The sequence below is a fragment of the Nymphalis io genome, chromosome 17, assembly GCF_905147045.1.
Source record: "Nymphalis io chromosome 17, ilAglIoxx1.1, whole genome shotgun sequence".
Classification (NCBI taxonomy): Eukaryota; Metazoa; Arthropoda; class Insecta; order Lepidoptera; family Nymphalidae; genus Nymphalis; species Nymphalis io.
In genome coordinates, this window is record NC_065904.1 from 10,639,967 (window position 1) to 10,657,738 (window position 17,772).

At 35.5% G+C, this 17,772-nt stretch overlaps 1 protein-coding gene across 4 annotated transcripts; it reads right to left on the reverse strand.

The window, feature by feature from the left end:
- Positions 1–3,365: 3,365 nt before the first annotated feature.
- Positions 3,366–16,209, reverse strand: LOC126775176 (iroquois-class homeodomain protein IRX-2-like). Of its 4 annotated transcripts, none has more exons than XM_050496982.1 (7): positions 15,881–16,209; positions 8,601–8,716; positions 7,434–7,586; positions 6,746–7,119; positions 6,042–6,177; positions 5,565–5,698; positions 3,366–4,696 (listed from the first exon to the last, which is right to left on the reverse strand). In XM_050496982.1, the coding sequence occupies exons 1-6, from the start codon at positions 16,023–16,025 to the stop codon at positions 5,570–5,572; spliced, it is 1,053 nt and encodes a 350-aa protein (XP_050352939.1). In that variant the 5' UTR covers positions 16,026–16,209; the 3' UTR covers positions 3,366–4,696; positions 5,565–5,569. The 4 variants fall into 4 exon arrangements, with proteins under 4 accessions (XP_050352939.1, XP_050352938.1, XP_050352937.1 ...); XM_050496981.1 differs by having other exon boundaries at positions 3,366–4,693; positions 6,042–6,192; XM_050496980.1 differs by having other exon boundaries at positions 6,042–6,192.
- Between the last annotated feature and the right edge of the window lie 1,563 nt (positions 16,210–17,772).

Below are 17,772 nucleotides of genomic sequence, written 5' to 3' on the forward strand. Positions count from 1 at the left end.
ATGCACACAAATGTCTGTCCTGGGTGGGAATCGAACTCACAACCTTCGGCGTGAAAGGCAAGTGTTCTACCAACTGGCGTGGTTGGTAGAACACTTCGTTCTCCGGCTCGTCAAAATAATAATTAATAAGTTATTAAATTAAAAACCTTTCTACAAATAAGCTATTACTCAATGTATGTACTAGTATGCCATGCGAATAAATCCGAGTTTATTAGACTGTCTTATCACCGGCACTAAATGAGTAAGACAGAACTGTTTAAAAGTTCATTTTCAAGATTTGTCCGAAACATACTAACAAGCAGTGGCGTATTTCAAGATTTGTCGCCCCGGACACAGAAAAATTACCACTGCTTAATTTTAAGGAAAAAGATGTATTACATTTTTAATTATTAAATATTGCTTAATAATTCAGTATACTTGTGTGATACTGATTAGGTAGGCTCTCTAACTGGTTACATAACAGCTTGTAAAAAGGATATCATATAACCTGTCGTATTTCTTAGAGGATAACATATCTGCAATTCGATTCATAGACATACTTACTGGTGGTAGGGTTTTGTGCAAGTCCGTCTGGTTAGGAACCATCCACTCATCAGATATTCTACCGCAAAACAGCAGTACTTGTTATTGTAATGTTGTGTGTATTACAGGCACAAGGGACATAATATCTTAGTTCCCAAGGTTGGTGGCGCATTGGCAATGTAAGCGATGCTTAACATTATATATATATATATATATATATATATATATATATATATATATATATATAAAAACTTATTTAAATAGTCGAAAGTTATGAAAAGTATTTATATACAATAAAACCTAATGACCTTTACAAGCATCCAATTCCTATAATTATTGTCAATTTACTATAATCGTTTTGTGTTTAGAATTATAAAGTGAATTTTAAACAGAAAACAAGAAAAGTTTTAGGACGATAATGAGTTTAGTAGTACCCACAATGACGGTTACAGGAATAACAAATTATTAGCAAATACAATATACATACGGCACTAACCATTTTTTTTGTGGTAAAGTTTAAATTATTTCGTCATGTCGTATTAAAAAAAACCCACTTATTGGTATATCTCTTTGCATATAAACAATAATGACCTTATTTATAAAAATTGCTTAGTGGATGATAAGTTGAAACAATGCTGTCTTTTTCTTTCAAATGTCAAATCAGTAATGAAAGAATGAGCAAAATGAGTATTTAACTGGACAGCCGCTAAGCGACGTTTATAACAAAGGCCGTTAGGCGTTACAGCAATAAAAAGTAATTTATTGGCCAATAAAGGCTAATGGGGTGTTAGAGCTTAGAAAGTATGTATTATTAATTATAGAATGACAAAAAAAAGTTTTGTGTTCTGTCTCTTATTTCGATGACATTTATGTTTCAGTATATAAATAGTTCTTATATCTGCTTAATTATTTTTAATTAATAGTTAACCTTATTATATGTGTTACCTACTGGGCTGTGAAATTTATAATCGTATCAAAATGTACCACATAATAATAATAATAATAATAAATATACATTAATTACATAGTAACTAAAAACAGGTCGTACAAATTTGAGACGATATATTTTTTAATCGTTCATATATATATATATTAAAAAATATGATTAAGTATTTTTTTTTATTAATAATATGCATTACAATATTGTATTTATTATATAATTTGAAATATATATATATAATATAGTCGAAACTATTTTCAAATCTATCTCCAAAGGATCGCTATACCATCATTTCACGTTGCTTAATCACAATATATAATGGATTTTCGAGTAAATTTTAATATGACGGTACAAGCGGACCTTTGACCTACAAAGTGCTATTTTATCCAGTTACAAACGAGCGAATATAGACCGTATTACAGTGACATTGGGTCGAAGTTTACTTTTATTAATGACAATGTAAATCGGTCGACATTTGCATAAACCATTTCCTTGGTTTATTGTATATTACATTCCGTTATATGAGGGTATGATACTGTATGATATACAGGGCAGTATTTATTACGGGACCGGGCGATAAAACGGGAAAGTTGTATGTAATGTAAAGCGAATACGTTTTAAAACTCTATTGAAGAGTTGACAGTCAATTGACGCCCAATCATTGCGGCGTTGACTCATTTGAATACCGTACAGGCAATATGTGGCTTATAAGACTTTTTAAAATTAAAATACATTTAAATATATTTTACGTTTTTATTCAATGTAAAACGAATATCAATGGTACCTGTAATTAATTCGACAAGGATAAAAAGTTATTGCTATCTCTTTTACATGTGTGGTTGTAAAACAGTGGTTATTAGTGTTGCCATCTCTTTTATACAGTATTGCTATCTTTGTTGTATGGTTATAAAACTGCGGTTCATTTTTTGGACTCAAACTCGCAGTTAGTAATGTCAATTAACCCTTTAACCGCCTAGGTCGAATTAATCCGACAAATATTTTCGGGCCCATTTCGCCTGAGTCGTATATTTACGACCAAAATAACACTGATCGTTTTATCAGTTTTTTTATTTAATTACGCTGTATTCTATCAAAAATATGTTTACATTAGGTAAATAGTTAACTAAGTAATCGTTTACAGTTTAATACACTTTAGCCTCTTAATTAGAAGTCTTAAAAATAATGTCCAAAGTTAGAAGAATTACTAACATTATTTTTAGAAAATTGTATTGTGTGTTTCGATTCACTGTGCCGGGCGCTGGGGGCACGCCAACAATGAAGTCGGGCGGTTAAAGGGTCAAAAAGGAAACCATTTACAGAAATATGTCGAATACGGAAAAGTAAAAACAAAGGATTGGTTTTATAAAAGGAAATGTACTGTATTAATTTCCTTTTTTTAAATAATCTTATCAGGTCTTCCTTATAAAGTTGTTTAGTGTCGATTAGTTAAACAATGCTGTCTTCTTCTTTCGAATGTCAAATCAATAATGACAGAAAGAGAGAAATAATTGTTTAACTAAAGAGCCGCTAAGCAACGTTGATTAGTATAGCCGTTAATTGCTGTTTTTATCGTTACCTTTTAAAACCTTTTACTGGTGGTAGGGCTTTGTGCAAGCTCGTCTGGGTAGGTACCACCCACTCATCAGATATTCTACCGCAAAACAGCAATACTTGATATTGTTGTGTTCCGGTTTGAAAGGTGAGTGAGCCAGTGTAATTACAGGCACAAGGGACATAAAATCTTAGTTCCCAAGGTTGGTGGCGCATTGGCTATAAGCGATGTTTGACATTTCTTACAATGCCAATGTCTAAGGGCGTTTGGTGACCACTTACCATCAGGTGGCCCATATGCTCGTCCACCTTCCTATTCTATAAAAAGAAAAAATAAATAAATAAAAAAAAAAACATTCTGAATTGTTTATTTAATTACTTCGCAAACCACGGATTGAGAATTGTTACATGAGTCATTATATATTTTTTTAAGAGATACAGACAATACAGTAACAGCCTGTGAATGTTCCACTGCTAGACTAAGGCCTCCTCTCCTTTTTTGAGGAGAAGGTTTGGAGCTTATTCCACTACGCTGCTCCAATGAGGGTTGGTGGAATACACATGTGGCAGAGTTTTAATGAAATTAGACACATGCAGGTTTCCTCACGATAACGACTTCACCGTACAGAGAATAAGCGTATTTTTATTTATATATCTTATTGAGATTAATAAACTTGGACACCGTTTAACCCAGCGATACTCAACCGTTTCTTCATAGGGGCCACAAACACGTGTTAGGCATGGTGTCACAAACAAAAAAAATATTTAGCTAATGATTTCTTACATTTCGAAATAGTTATAAATTAAATAATTAGAAAAGGAATTATCATGTATAATTTTAAAATATTTTTATTAATTCCTGACGTTTCAAACACTGCAGTGTCCGTGGTCACAATAGTCACAAGCAGTTGTTTAATTCAAATGATTTAGGTGTTAAAAATATAAATTAAAAATAGTTTAAAATAAAGTAACACCAAGCGGACCAACTACAAAAGCCTGTAGGTTGAGTAACGCTGGTCTAACCCATTTAATGGTTAGTTGCTTTAAATAACCATGGTTATTCAAATTATATCAGATCTCCTTAAGATAACTTTTATAACGGCAGTGGCTATCTGCTTTATATTTTTGTTAAAACAAAAGGTTTGAGTACATAAAATTGTACCTTATCATTACCAATAAATATTAATATTATTGTATTAATCGGACAAATCTTTGTGTCGGATATCAACTTAACTGCATATAACCGGAACTTTAATTATATATTTAGCTTTTTATCACATTATTTGCATAACTTGAAACTTTAAGTATATTGTGATATTTTTTTATCGTTAATATATCCATAGTAAAGCTTTCCCGTTTCATCGAAAGGTTCTTGATATATAGCTACTCAATATTATTACTAGATATATAGTGCTAAGTGTGTTACCTTTTATTATTGACTACGGATGGGATCTTAAAAGCATATAAAAACTACATATCTTTCAAAACAATTGTTTCAGAATTCAAATGTTTCATTATATAATTTATATATTATATAAATGTATCCCTTCCGCATTATTATATAGAAATTTCTACAATGTCTAAGTTATGTGGGCCTACATTAATGGAAGTTAGGTTAAACATAGCCGTACCATACAATTCCTGCGAGATGAACTGTGTCCAAATGTTTTTGCAGCCGTTCTCCTGTAAATTACATAATATAAGAAATTAATAAAAACCTAAGCAAATGTCTGTCATAGCGACACATTCTTAAGGATTGGTCTGAGTAATATTCTTGAGGATTAGTTTTTTATTAGTAGAGATGGTCCAATGTTTTTTTAAGGAATTACTAATGTTCCTTTTTATTTATAGAATAGGAAGGAGGACGAGCATGTGGGCCACCTGATGGTAAGTGGTCACCAATGCCTATAGACATTGGCATTGTAAGAAATGTTAACCATTGTTTACATCACCAATGCGCCACAAACCTTGGGAACTAAGATGTTGTGTCCCTTGTGCCTGTAATTACACTGGCTCACTCACCCTTCAAACCGGAACACAACAAAATCAAGTACTGCTGTTTTGCGGTAGAATATCTGATGAGTAGACGAGCTTGCACAAAGCCACCTATCACCAGTGATTCCCGATCCTCCAATTAAGCGTAAAGCTCGTTGGAGCGGTGACTACGATATCCCAAAGGCAGGATCGAACCTGCGACGTTTGCGAACCATTGCGCTAATGACGCTTCAAACGCGTTAGAATGCGTGTATCGTGGATCCTAATCGATGATTGCGGTTTCAAACCCAGACAAGCACCACTGAATTTTCATCACCTCGTGCTTGGTGGTAAAGGAAAACATCCCGTACGTGTCTTCCTGCCATATGATTATATACCAACTCGCATTGGAGCAGCATAGTGGAATAGGCTTCAACCCTTCTCGTCAAAGGGCGAGGTGACTACTATGCAGTGCCGCTGAGCCCTGCACAGGAAAGATTGTGAGTCGAAACACGAATACACTCCCATATTTGGGCACACTCGGGGAGGCGTCGGGTAAAAGCGCGTGGCGGCTCACCGGCGCTAGACGGGCACCTCCTCCTGCTCCTTCTCCCGCTGGCGCACGGCGACGGCGGTCTCCACCAGCAGGTACAGGCACTTGAACTTGTCGCGCTCGCCCTCCGCGCCCGCGCCGCCCGCGCCGCCCGCCGTCTGCGACACCGATATTTGTTAATTCAATACTTTGCAATACACACACATGAAGACAGAGAGAGTGACGTCAAATTAATATATGTATATATTTTTTTATTTTGGCCAACCAACATACATTCGATAGGCACTTAAAAAGAGTTTTTAAAGGTTTTTCGACAAACATTCTACTAATGATAGGTTATCACATCATTCGTAAAAGCATCACATTATACATAGTCATTAAATACAATTACAAGTCCATAAAAATACAAATACATTAACATCATTAAAATTATTTTGAAATTATTATTAAATTTACGATTGAATATATATGATACAATGTGAAATATTGGCGTCTGTTTACCTGCAGCTTGCGACGCAGCGGATGCGGCAACTGCGGCAGATGCGCGAGCTGCGGATGCCAGCCCCCCGCGCCCGCGTCGCCCTCCCCCTCCCCCTCGCCCTCCTCCGCCGTGCGCACCGTCACCACGGCCGCAGACCTGCCGCCACCGCGCCTTCGCATTACACTCCCACTTCACCACACCACACACACAGCTCGAGCACACTCGCGCCACACGGACTGTTGTTTGTTGTGCGCGAGTGTTTTTGACAAACAACGAAAACAAGCGGGTGTATCCATAACTGAACGCGACCACATTGCTATCCTGTGAGAACTCACTTCGTATTATTCGTGATATGTACAACCGTGTTCGACGGTGAAAGTCGAAATTTTTCGTTGTTTATTCGAGTATGGTGGGTGGGTGTTGGATTTAGATTTGATAATATTTAAGTAAAACCTTTTTGACATAAGAACAATATTATAAGGTCTAAATTGAGCGCAACATTTGTAAGGTAAGAAGGCTTTACCTTTGTCATATAAACTGTTATACACGTGCGTTTTTTTTAAATTTCGTATCACGCACTCATATAACGACGACTAATATGATCACAGAAGATTTTTCTACAGATCAGAGTCGGTAGCACTGACATCATAAGGAGTGGCCAATGAGGTGACGTGATCATCGATCACCAGGGCGCAATCGGCTCGTTCGTGTCGATGAGACTCACCCGCGGGCGGCGGGGTGCAGGTCGCGGTCCTCGGGCCCGTAGCGGATGACGGACTGCCACACGGAGGGGTCGTACTTGACCTCCTCCTCGCTGACGGCGCTGGACGAGTAGCCCTCCTCGCCGTCGGCCAGCTCGTCGCCGTCGCTGCGGTACACGAGCAGCCCGTCGCCGTAGTCGTGGTCGCGGCGCTCGCCGTCGCCGTCGGCGTCGCCGTCCCACGCGGTGACCACGACGCCGGCGCTGGAGCCCGCGCCGCCCGCGCCCAGCTGCTTGCGGCCGCGGCGCGAGATGGTGTAGTGCAGCGGGTCGTGGCCCTCGCGCCGGATCATCTCGGGCAGGATGCGGCGCCGCGCGTTGATGAACCAGTTGCACACCTGCCGCGGAACGGGAGACACGCTTACGGTGTGAAGGACGAATTATCCTCTACATAATACATATGGTACGAGTGAATAGAACACGTGGTTGCGAGTGGTATAATACTATTCGTTGATTTTCATGCAGGATATATACAATGTTAAATTGTAAATAGTCATGTACATTCCTTTTAACATGTTACTGTGTTGCAAATACTCATTAATTCATTATTATTGATAGGTGGTGACCACTTACTATCAGGTGGCCCATTTACCACCAAATGAGACCTTTTCAAACCTATTTATGTGATATCCTTAGTATAATGTAAGTGTACCTGCAAAACTGTCAAATTAGCCTCTTGACTGAGCGTGAGCTTCTCCGCGTCGCTCGGATACGCATTGTATCGATGCTCGTACAGCCAGCGCTTGAGGATCTTGACAGAATGCTTCGGCAGGTTCCCGCGTCGCTTGCGCACTATTATACCACCCTGTATATGAAAATCACATTACAACCAAAAGTTGCAAAACTATAAACTAAATTTTATTAACAAATTAATCTGTCATAAAACAAAATATTTTCTATCAAAATACTACATTTCGATAATAATAGCGGTTCACACGTCTCAATTTTAACCGACTAAACTATGTTGCTCAACGCATAAAATTTAATAGTTAATAATAATTTTGATTAATTCAAAAACTACTTTAAATAAATTAATTCTTATAGTTTAATTAAAATAGATCGCACCCGACTAATCGATTTAATATCGTCCATGATATGCAAAAAGCGCCTTTACATAGTAAAACCTGATTGGATCAAACCCAATTGGACCCAGGTGCTGTCAAAAAAGCATCCTTAACTTCCTCTGACCAACTAAATTAGTTTTAAAGAAAGATAAAGTATAATAATAATTTATATATTCAAATGCTTAAATTTTTTAAATTTTAGTTATTTAGTTAATGTCTACTTACTTTTAATAACATAAAAAAACTCACAACGTAATTCGGAGTGAATTTTTTTACTTACTTACTTCATAAAAAAAAAAAACTAATCTAATCGTAACCTCCTTAGAATGTAGAACAAAAAAGAAAAAAAAAGAATTGTGATGAAGGTCACTCCTGCGTATAGTCGGTGTACACCAAAGCATGAGTATTTGTGGGTCAATAACATGGTAAAATCGCAATTTTCCTCGTGTTTCCAAATGGCTTCTCAATTTCACAGACTACACCACCTTGAGCACTATGGTAGCAGCGCATTGACGATGTTGTTAGGAACGGTTAATAGTCCTTACAGTAATAATGCCTATGGGTGGTGGTTACCATTTACCAACAAATTAATGGTGGTATTCATTTGCTAGTCGGCCTATCTACATATATAAAATAAAAAAAAAACAAATGTCAGATGGGTCTTTTCTGATGGTTGGAATTACTTACAATTTATTACTTGATTAACTAAAACCGTTTCGTGTGAACGCAGTGGTAAGTGTATATGTGTACTTTACCGGCGGCGGTCCAGGGTGTACGAGCGACAGTCCCGCGCCCCGGGATCGGTCCGCCTCGCCGTCGGTGCCGGACTCATTTTCGTCCGTCGATGACGTCGATGGAAATCTGTCTCGAGCTGGAAATAAGAAATTCACATATTATGTACCTGAATAATCTTATAATCCTTATTTGTAATATAATCAGAGCCGGATTTAGAGGTCTGGAGGTCCTGGGACAAGAAAGAAGTGGAGACCCCTGACAATTTTTAAAATAAATTTAACAATTTCTTCCATTCCGGTATTCCAATAATAATTGATTGCAGCATACAAGGATTATATTTGTATTTTACTATATCTTCATAATATACTACATTAAATGTGTATAATCTTACGTAAAATGGGATATTTTTGGTTTTAGAAATTTCTGGTGTTGTGCCACTCTCTTGTGGGGGATGTCCCTTCTATCCGGGTCTACGTATTGTAAATACTAAAGCGTTAGCGTAAATTGTTTATTTGTTACGCTTTCAAGTCGTAACTACTCAATCGATCAACATGAAATTTTTCGTACACATTATCAGTACAAAAAAGGTCATATCACCTGTCCACCTCCCCATACAGGCAGATGGAGCCTCGGGGGGAAACTATTATTGTTATAATAATATGAAAAGTTCATAGGTTTCGATCTTATTGTTATTTTAATTCATTGTGCAAGACGTAGAGTGACCGAGACCGTATGAGATATTGCATTCATCGTAACAATTACAAGAAATTGGTGTTTTTAAAATTGTTAAATCGAATAGACATATTTAGGGAACGCACATGTATTGGGTTGAGGCTTTGATAAATATTTTCTATTGACATATATTATATTATACGTATTGTGTATATTCTAAAAAGAACGTATGCTATATTTAAATAAGGTTATATATGTATATAATAGACAATTTTTAAAATGAAACTTTACGACAGAACAAACTAAAATTTTATATATATTTATATTAAGGCCTCTGAAGCTGTTAGCTATTGAAATTATCAACGTCAACGATCGGCGGGTCGCGCGTGTTAACGCGTCGATATTATGAATTCAAAACATATTTTGTAACTAAAGCAAAATGCACATTATATACCTATTTTTAGCATTACATAAAAATGCCATAATTTGACGAGCCGGTTGGCGTTGTTGGTAGATACTTGCCTTTTCACGCCGAAGGTTGTGGGTTCGATTCCCACCCAGGACAGACATTTGTGTGCATGAACATGTCTGTTTGTCCTGAGTCTGGGTGTAGTTTTCTATATAATTATGTATTTACAAAAGAAAGGTAGTATATGTAGTATATCAGTTGTCTGGTTCCCATAGCACAAGCTTTGTACAAGCTTAATTTGGGATCAGATGGCCGTGTGTGAAAAATGTCCCAGGATATTATTAGGATATTAATGCTTCTGTAAGAGGGCGCTGGATGATACGGCAAATGTAAATAAAGGACCAAAATTAATAATAATTGATTTCATAAAAATTAAACCTTTTTTCAAGTTAATAGAATGAATTAAAATAAAAAGAATAATACAGAAATGATATTAATTAACTCTAGATTTGAAATGTATCCTCTCTCGGTCTTGAATTAATAACAGGGCTTCTTAATTTTTTAATGTAATTGAAAACCTATATTTTAAATTTCAGCTTCCTAGACTTAGTAGTTTTGGCTCTGCGTTGATAAGCAGGACAAACGATTTTATAATTATAAATTTTATAAACATTGCTTTTAAGAACAATTTCAATTTAAACATATAGGGCACATGCAACACCTCTTTAATTATTTTAAATATAGAATTAAATACGACATGTTGTTTTAAATACAATACACGATATTTCTAAAACAATCTGTTATCTTTTGTCTTCGCTTTGAGCAAAGTTATGGGCATAAATAAAATTGTAAAAAAGATATCAAGTGTGCGCCGTCTCTCACGTACATAATATATATTTAGCATAGTTACTATTGCGTAAATTTAGTCAAATAATATCATATTGCTTTTAAATGCTAAATGTATTTTGACAGCACATCAATTGTATATTTCATAAGCATTTAATAGTTCGAATTACAATTTTGTGAGCCAACAATTTCCTCTGTATTTTTATAACATGCATGCGTTTAATCGAAAAATTCACTAAAACACCCATTACACTCCAGCCTTTTCAAATATAAATAATGCTTTTTTAAAACAAAAGCAAAACCACGGATAATTTCATGCTTTTTCTATAATAATAAAAATTAAACATCTAATAGCGATTTTTTAAATACACTGCTGGTACATAATATGCTTAATTATATTTGTCAGAAATATTTTTAAATATCTCTTTCTAATTGGTGAATGAGATTCTCTACAACGGAATCGTCAATGTCTTGCTTTGACGACTCCCAGACTCCCTAATTATTTCGCGTTCTGTTTCCGTTCCGTTCCGTACCAGCGATTCGAACGAAATCCCGAGGGTATGCTCTGAGTGTCCTGAGAATCCATAATGAAGTACTGGTTCGACGTACATTGCGACAGCAATTTTTTTTATTATTTTAAATTTCGAACATAAGTTTTCAACTAAAGCCGCGACGGGCAGCTACTTTGTGATAACATTAAACCCAAACACATTTAAAAACGCTATGACCGCGGCCGTCAAAACAAAGCGTCAGTGATAGCCTTTCGCTTTTGTTCGAAAATGTTCTGTATACAGAAAAGTTTTTTTTTAGATGCTATCACGAAGTTGTGTACCATAACAATATACGATTTATTTATTTCTGATACCGGTAAACATCGTATTGTTATATGTCCAGCCCTTTAAGGACCTTAGCGGGGATGCGGGGTGCGATCGATCGGGTTGAACGACCGCATATGACGCAACGGAGCCAAGGACACTCAGCTCGGAAGCTTGCGTGACCTTATTCTGCTATTCTTGACATCTTTTTTTCCTAATAGAAGGCTTTTACTTTCTTTATTCTCATCAGTACTTTGTTTAGTAAATTTGTGATTGTTAAGTAACAATGTTAACATATAAAGATAATATAAAAAAACTGTCTTATAAAATATACCTGTGAATAATTAACATTTAACATAAATATTTATTTGTTCAAAGTGCGTTCAAATATTTTTTGAGTCCGCGTTTCTTTTTTTGGCTAACAAGGCACCAAAAATATTTGATTCGCTATATTGTTTATCTGATTATTTTAAAGTTTATAGTTAAGCATTATTTTTTAAATCAGTTAGTTCTTATTTAATAAAATTGTTTTTTTTTTTTACCTTTGAAGTAAAATCTACTCAATAACAGTACAGTAACAGCCTGTAAATGTCCCACTGCTGGGCTAAGGCCTCCTCTCCCTTTTTTTTTTTTGAGGAGAAGGTTGAGAAGGTTTTTTTGAGGAGAACCTTCACCTTCACCTTCTACTCAATAAAGATTCCTTTAAATAAAATTAGAAAAAGTGCAGATATTGAATATTAAACAAACAAAGCTTTTAATTTACAGGTAGAATTATATGTGACTGTTCCTCAGCGGCTTGAACCATGTAGCAGGTGTTAGGTCCTTGTTTTTACCCCTGACAATGTATGCAAAATTTCAGAATCATGGGTTGAGTAGTAAATACATGAAAGTTTTACAAATAATGAAAAAAAAAACACACTTTCACATTTATAACATTCGTTAGGATTTTAAAAAACAAGTTACTAGGAATACATAGAACTACCGCAAATCCACTGTTTTACTATCATTTTTGGAATTAAAATTGGACCACCCTCGATGTATAACCTAACAGATAAACAACGAATAATTCTGTTTGCTTGATCTTTGACATATCGACTCGTTGACTCTTGTATTGAATAATTTGTATACACATTAACACAATTAAAGGCCAGTTGTCTATTTGTTTTGTATTATAATCCATAATGTAAGTACTGTCAAATATATATACACTTTATAATAAGTCGAGATGGCCCAGTGGTAAGAACGCGGGAATCTTAACCGATGAATGTGGGTTCAAACCCGGGCAAGCACCTCTGAATTTTCATGTGCTTAATTTCTGTTTATAATTCATCTCGAGCTTTTCGGTGAAGGAAAACATCGTGAGGAAACCTGCATGTGTCTAATTTCATCGAAATTCTGCTACATGTGTATTCCACCAACCCGCATTGGAGCAGCATGGTGGAATAAGCTCCAAACCTTCTGCTCAAAAAAAGGAGAGGAGGCCTTAGCCCAGCAGTGGGACATTTACAGGCTGTTACTAACTACTAACTTATAATAAAAGTTAAAAATACAAAAATGAACAAAATTATGCTATATATTCAATACATTTTTTTTAATTAATTATTAATAAGTACATTTGAATGTAACTAAAATTTTATTTTATTGCATGATTTATATCAGTAACAGTGATTTATATAGATATTAAATAATTGAATTTAGAGAATATAATTTATAATATGAAAAGGAATATTAATTTACGCAGTACATTGTCCAACATGGCAAGACCCCGGAAACGTGGAGCGGGAGTGAGGTGGTACTGTTTTTCAAGAAAGATGATAAAACCCTCTTGAAAAACTACAGACCAATCTCCCTTTTGAGTCACGTGTATAAGCTGTTCTCAAGAGTCGTCACGAACCGTCTCGCCAGACGACTTGACGAGTTCCAGCCCCCAGAGCAAGCCGACTTTCGATCAGGCTACAGCACCGTGGACCACATCCATACTGTTCGGCAGATTGTGCAAAAGACCGAAGAGTACAATCAGCCGCTGTGTATGGCATTTGTGGACTACGAGAAAGCCTTCGACTTCATCGAAACCTGGGCAGTGCTTGACTCATTGCAGAGATATCATATCGACTGGAGATATATCGAGGTACTGAGATGTCTGTACAACGCCGCTACAATGACTGTCCACATCCAGAACTGTAAGACGAAGGCGATCCAACTGCGCAGAGGGGTGAGACAGGGGGATGTAATATCCCCGAAACTGTTCACCAACGCGTTGGAAAACGTTTTCAAAACGCTGGATTGGACTAGGTATGGAGTCAATGTAAACGGCGAGTACATCTCACACCTTGGATTTGCCGACGATATCGTCATCATAGCAGAGTCGCTGGAACAACTCACCGAAATGCTGCGTAGCCTAGGCGAGTCTTCCCGGTGTGTCGGTCTCGGTATAAACTTGGACAAGACCAAGGTCATGTTCAATAGGCATGTCGTGCCGGGACCGATATACGTCGAGGGGAAACCTCTCGAAGTTGTTAGTGAATATACCTACCTAGGACAGATAATACAAGTCGGTAGGAACAACTTCGAGAAGGAAGCCGATCGAAGAATTCGCTTGGGATGCTGCCCGCATTTGGCAACCTTCGTCAAGTCCTCAAGTCGTCTATACCGCAATGTTTAAAGACGAAAGTCTTCAACCAATGCGTCTTACCTGCCATGACATACGGTGCCGAAACGTGGACACTAACTGCGGGACTAGTCCACAAATTCAAAGTCGGTCAGCGTGCTATGGAGCGAGCTATGCTCGGAGTATCTTTGAAGGATAAGATCAGAAATGAGATTATCCGGATAAGAACCGGAGCCACCATCATAGCTTAATTATAGCAAAATTAGCAGGCTGAAGTGGCAGTGGGCTGGTCACGTATGTCGTAGGACCGATGGCCGTTGGAGCAGACGAGTCCTAGAGTGGAGACCGCGAATTGGCAAACGCAGCGTAGGGCGCCCTCCAGCCAGGTGCACCGACGACCTTAAGAAGGTGGCGGGCACCAACTGGATGCGGAAGGCGGAGCTTTGGCGCACTTTGGGAGAGGCCTATGTTCAGCAGTGGACAACGATTGGCTGTTGATTGATTGATTGTCGACTGACAACACCGGTAATTATAATATGTATTGATATATGTATTGATATATATATATATATATATATATATATATATATATATATCAATACATGTAATTAATAAAATTAATGGACTCTTATTTAGAAATCTTATGTTCTTTATACTAATATTTAGAGTTATCTCGATGCATAAAAAACAAGAAAAAAATCATTAGTTATATTTTGGTTTGATACAATAAAATTCATATTAGATTTTTTATATAAAAATTAAGTGTCACTAGCAATTAAAATAAAGTTATATATGTCTCAATTATATATATACATACAAATGACATTATTATAAAGAGTTATTGTTTGCCTTTATAACACTAGCTAACTCAACAGATTAATGAATGAACAACTTGATTTGAATGGAATGTGATGAATTGTAAAATAATGAAAAAAAAAATTAAGAAAACAATTCAATATGATTATCTGAATTTGTTGATGTGTTTTATGTTACAATAAATACAACATTATATATACCTATATAAACATACGACACCTACTGTTAAAATAAAAAAATAAATAAATTATGTTATAAAGGTTTAAAGTATACTAAAGAAACCATGTTGAAATAAAAATCTCATATCTGTAACCTAATTTAAGAGATAAGAATGGAGTTATCTCAGTTTGGAATTTGAAATATAAACGACAAACTAAAATTAATATAATAGACAAACTCCTAATTGGAATCAAGTTATCTTAACATATAAAGTGTGAGAAGAAGCATATTATAATCAATAATAACAATGATGATACATCAACAAAGCTACGGTAGCGCCGTCTAGTTTGCCGCGTGATTGCTAAGATTCCAGTTTAAAGCCGCCATCTTGTGCTGGTTGACCGCTGTCATTTTACTGTCAATACGACAAAGTCAAATTCCACTAATAATAATAAACACATGAAATATTCATTACAATAAGATTTTTTCGCGTCGTGAATTTAATACTTTGAACAGTTGATACAATTGTGCGTGTAATGCAGTCGTAACCTTTGCTAAGGCGACATTATGCGAGCGAGCTAAAAATAACTAAAGCACGTGCCAAAACTTAGAAAATCTTACCTTTGCACTGAAACATGTAGATTTTAAGTAATTTGTCAGATATTAAAGTAATCACAGCAAGTGTAACTTGATTTTTCTTCGTCAGAGTAACTGTTTAGATAATGATAAGCGGACTGAAGCGCTCAATGTGGCGCATTGGCGCCATTTTACTTTCGCGCGATCGAGTTTCTAGATGACGTAACGGACCTAGTTTCTATCCTAAATGATTCTGAAGCGACCCGGGACATTATTACTTTGGATTTTTGTGTATTTTTAATGCGAAAATTAGTTGTTTTTATATAAATGTCACCTTGACGTATGTCAATGTGACAAGCATGGCGGAAACGTGGCGTCGTTTTTGGCCGGCTTGCTTACCTCCAGGCGACATAGATTGTCTGTTTGAAATGCGGGCTTCTCTAATAATGTCTCTTGTTATATCTCGCACGTCACGTCGTTGCTGATATGCCATTTCGGGCCGGTCACGTTGAACTTGCGCTATTCCGGCCGTAGGAGGTAACATCGTAACTCAATCCATTCGAAAAATATAATTTCATTGAGTCACTTACATAACACGTAACTATTACACCGTTTTCAGTCCCACTATCAGTACAGTAAACAACACTTTAAATAAAAAAAACAATAAAACACAAGCGAACTACGTATAGCAAACCGAACCGAAACGCGACTGTGTCGACCGATGGTCGTTTGGGGGGAAGGCGGGAAGATACGCTACAGCGCCGTCGCAGCGCTTCCTCTTTCCCTCCAATGCATTACATATACTTACATCTCTTTCTTACTCACAACGCTTCGATGTCAAAATAGGAGTACTGTCAAAACAAAGCGTGGGTTTGGCAAGGAAATATTATTCAAATGTCAAACAATCAAACGTTTACAAATATAGAAGTGCCATCTAGTTTATTTTTATGTAATTATTGTATAAATTAGGACAAGTCTTTTGAAATGTTGAATGGAAGATGTTAACAAATAACATTGAATAAAAAACGAAGATGTAATGAAATGTGAATGTATTGTTATGTTAAAACTGTACTTTTACTATAATAATAGTAAAAAAGAAAAAAACATTTTTTAAATAAAGTAGCTACAAAGTAGTAAAATAAGTTGAACGTCATAATCCTTAAGAACTAATAATTGTCTAAAATACATGAAATATATCATTACGAGTTCATTGATACAATAATTTACGTAAAGTTTGTTGACATTTCAGTTGAGATTAGATTAATATAATTTATCACTAAATTGAGTAAAATTATCTGATACAATATTAATAGTATGTATTAGCCGACCTAAAGGCTAAAAGGACCAAAGTGAAATTTGATTGATTACATTTACTTATAACTGCGTGTCAGACGGTCTATTTAGGAGCCCGACATTATGAAAATAATTAAAAAATATAAATCTTTAATGTCAAGAAAATTATTTTCCTCAAACTTGTCTATAATATTTATATTTTATTTGTCTTGCTTGAATATTTAAATTTTATATGTCTAGATGACACTTTCAAAATGGTATATTACGTAATAATTTCCTTAATCTGGTTATTACTTGTCAGAGTAATATTGCAAGCGACTTCGGTACATATAAGATTTTTCTTTTTTAATTTTATGTTGTACAACAAATTCAATGAATTCTAAAGAACAATTTATTAAAATTTTAATAAAAATTGAAATTATTTTAAAATACATATTCAAAGTGAATGCCCAGTTCATTTATATCATTTTTTTTTAAATAAAACGCACTTGACGACTTTTTTTTTCAGATCTTTGTAAGAAAAACATTCTCATTCACGACTTTTACGGTTATATTATCTTTTTTATCTATCAGCTGCCAATTTTCACTTTAAAGGCTGTTAATGTAATTTAATCCAGGTAAGTTCTAATATCATATCGAAGTTATTAAAGAAAATTTTGTTTGTTTTTTTCCGGGTATACATAATATAATTTTATTACATTTAGTTAATACAGCCATGTAATTTAATTGATGGAAAATTAACTGCTAAACTGTCTTGCCGGTTTTATCGGTACGTCTGAATTTTAAATAGAATTTAATCTTTTAAAATGACGATGATCAAAAGTGGTCTTATGATAATACTTCATTCAGTATAGTTTGTTATTACGTAACTTGATTGATATTAAACTTTTACAGCGGATTTTAGTTTCTAGATGAAAATTTATAGTGACTATTTCTATAGTATGAAAACTTTATAAATTATAATGTCAAACTTGTCAGATAGACAGAAATATAAAGAC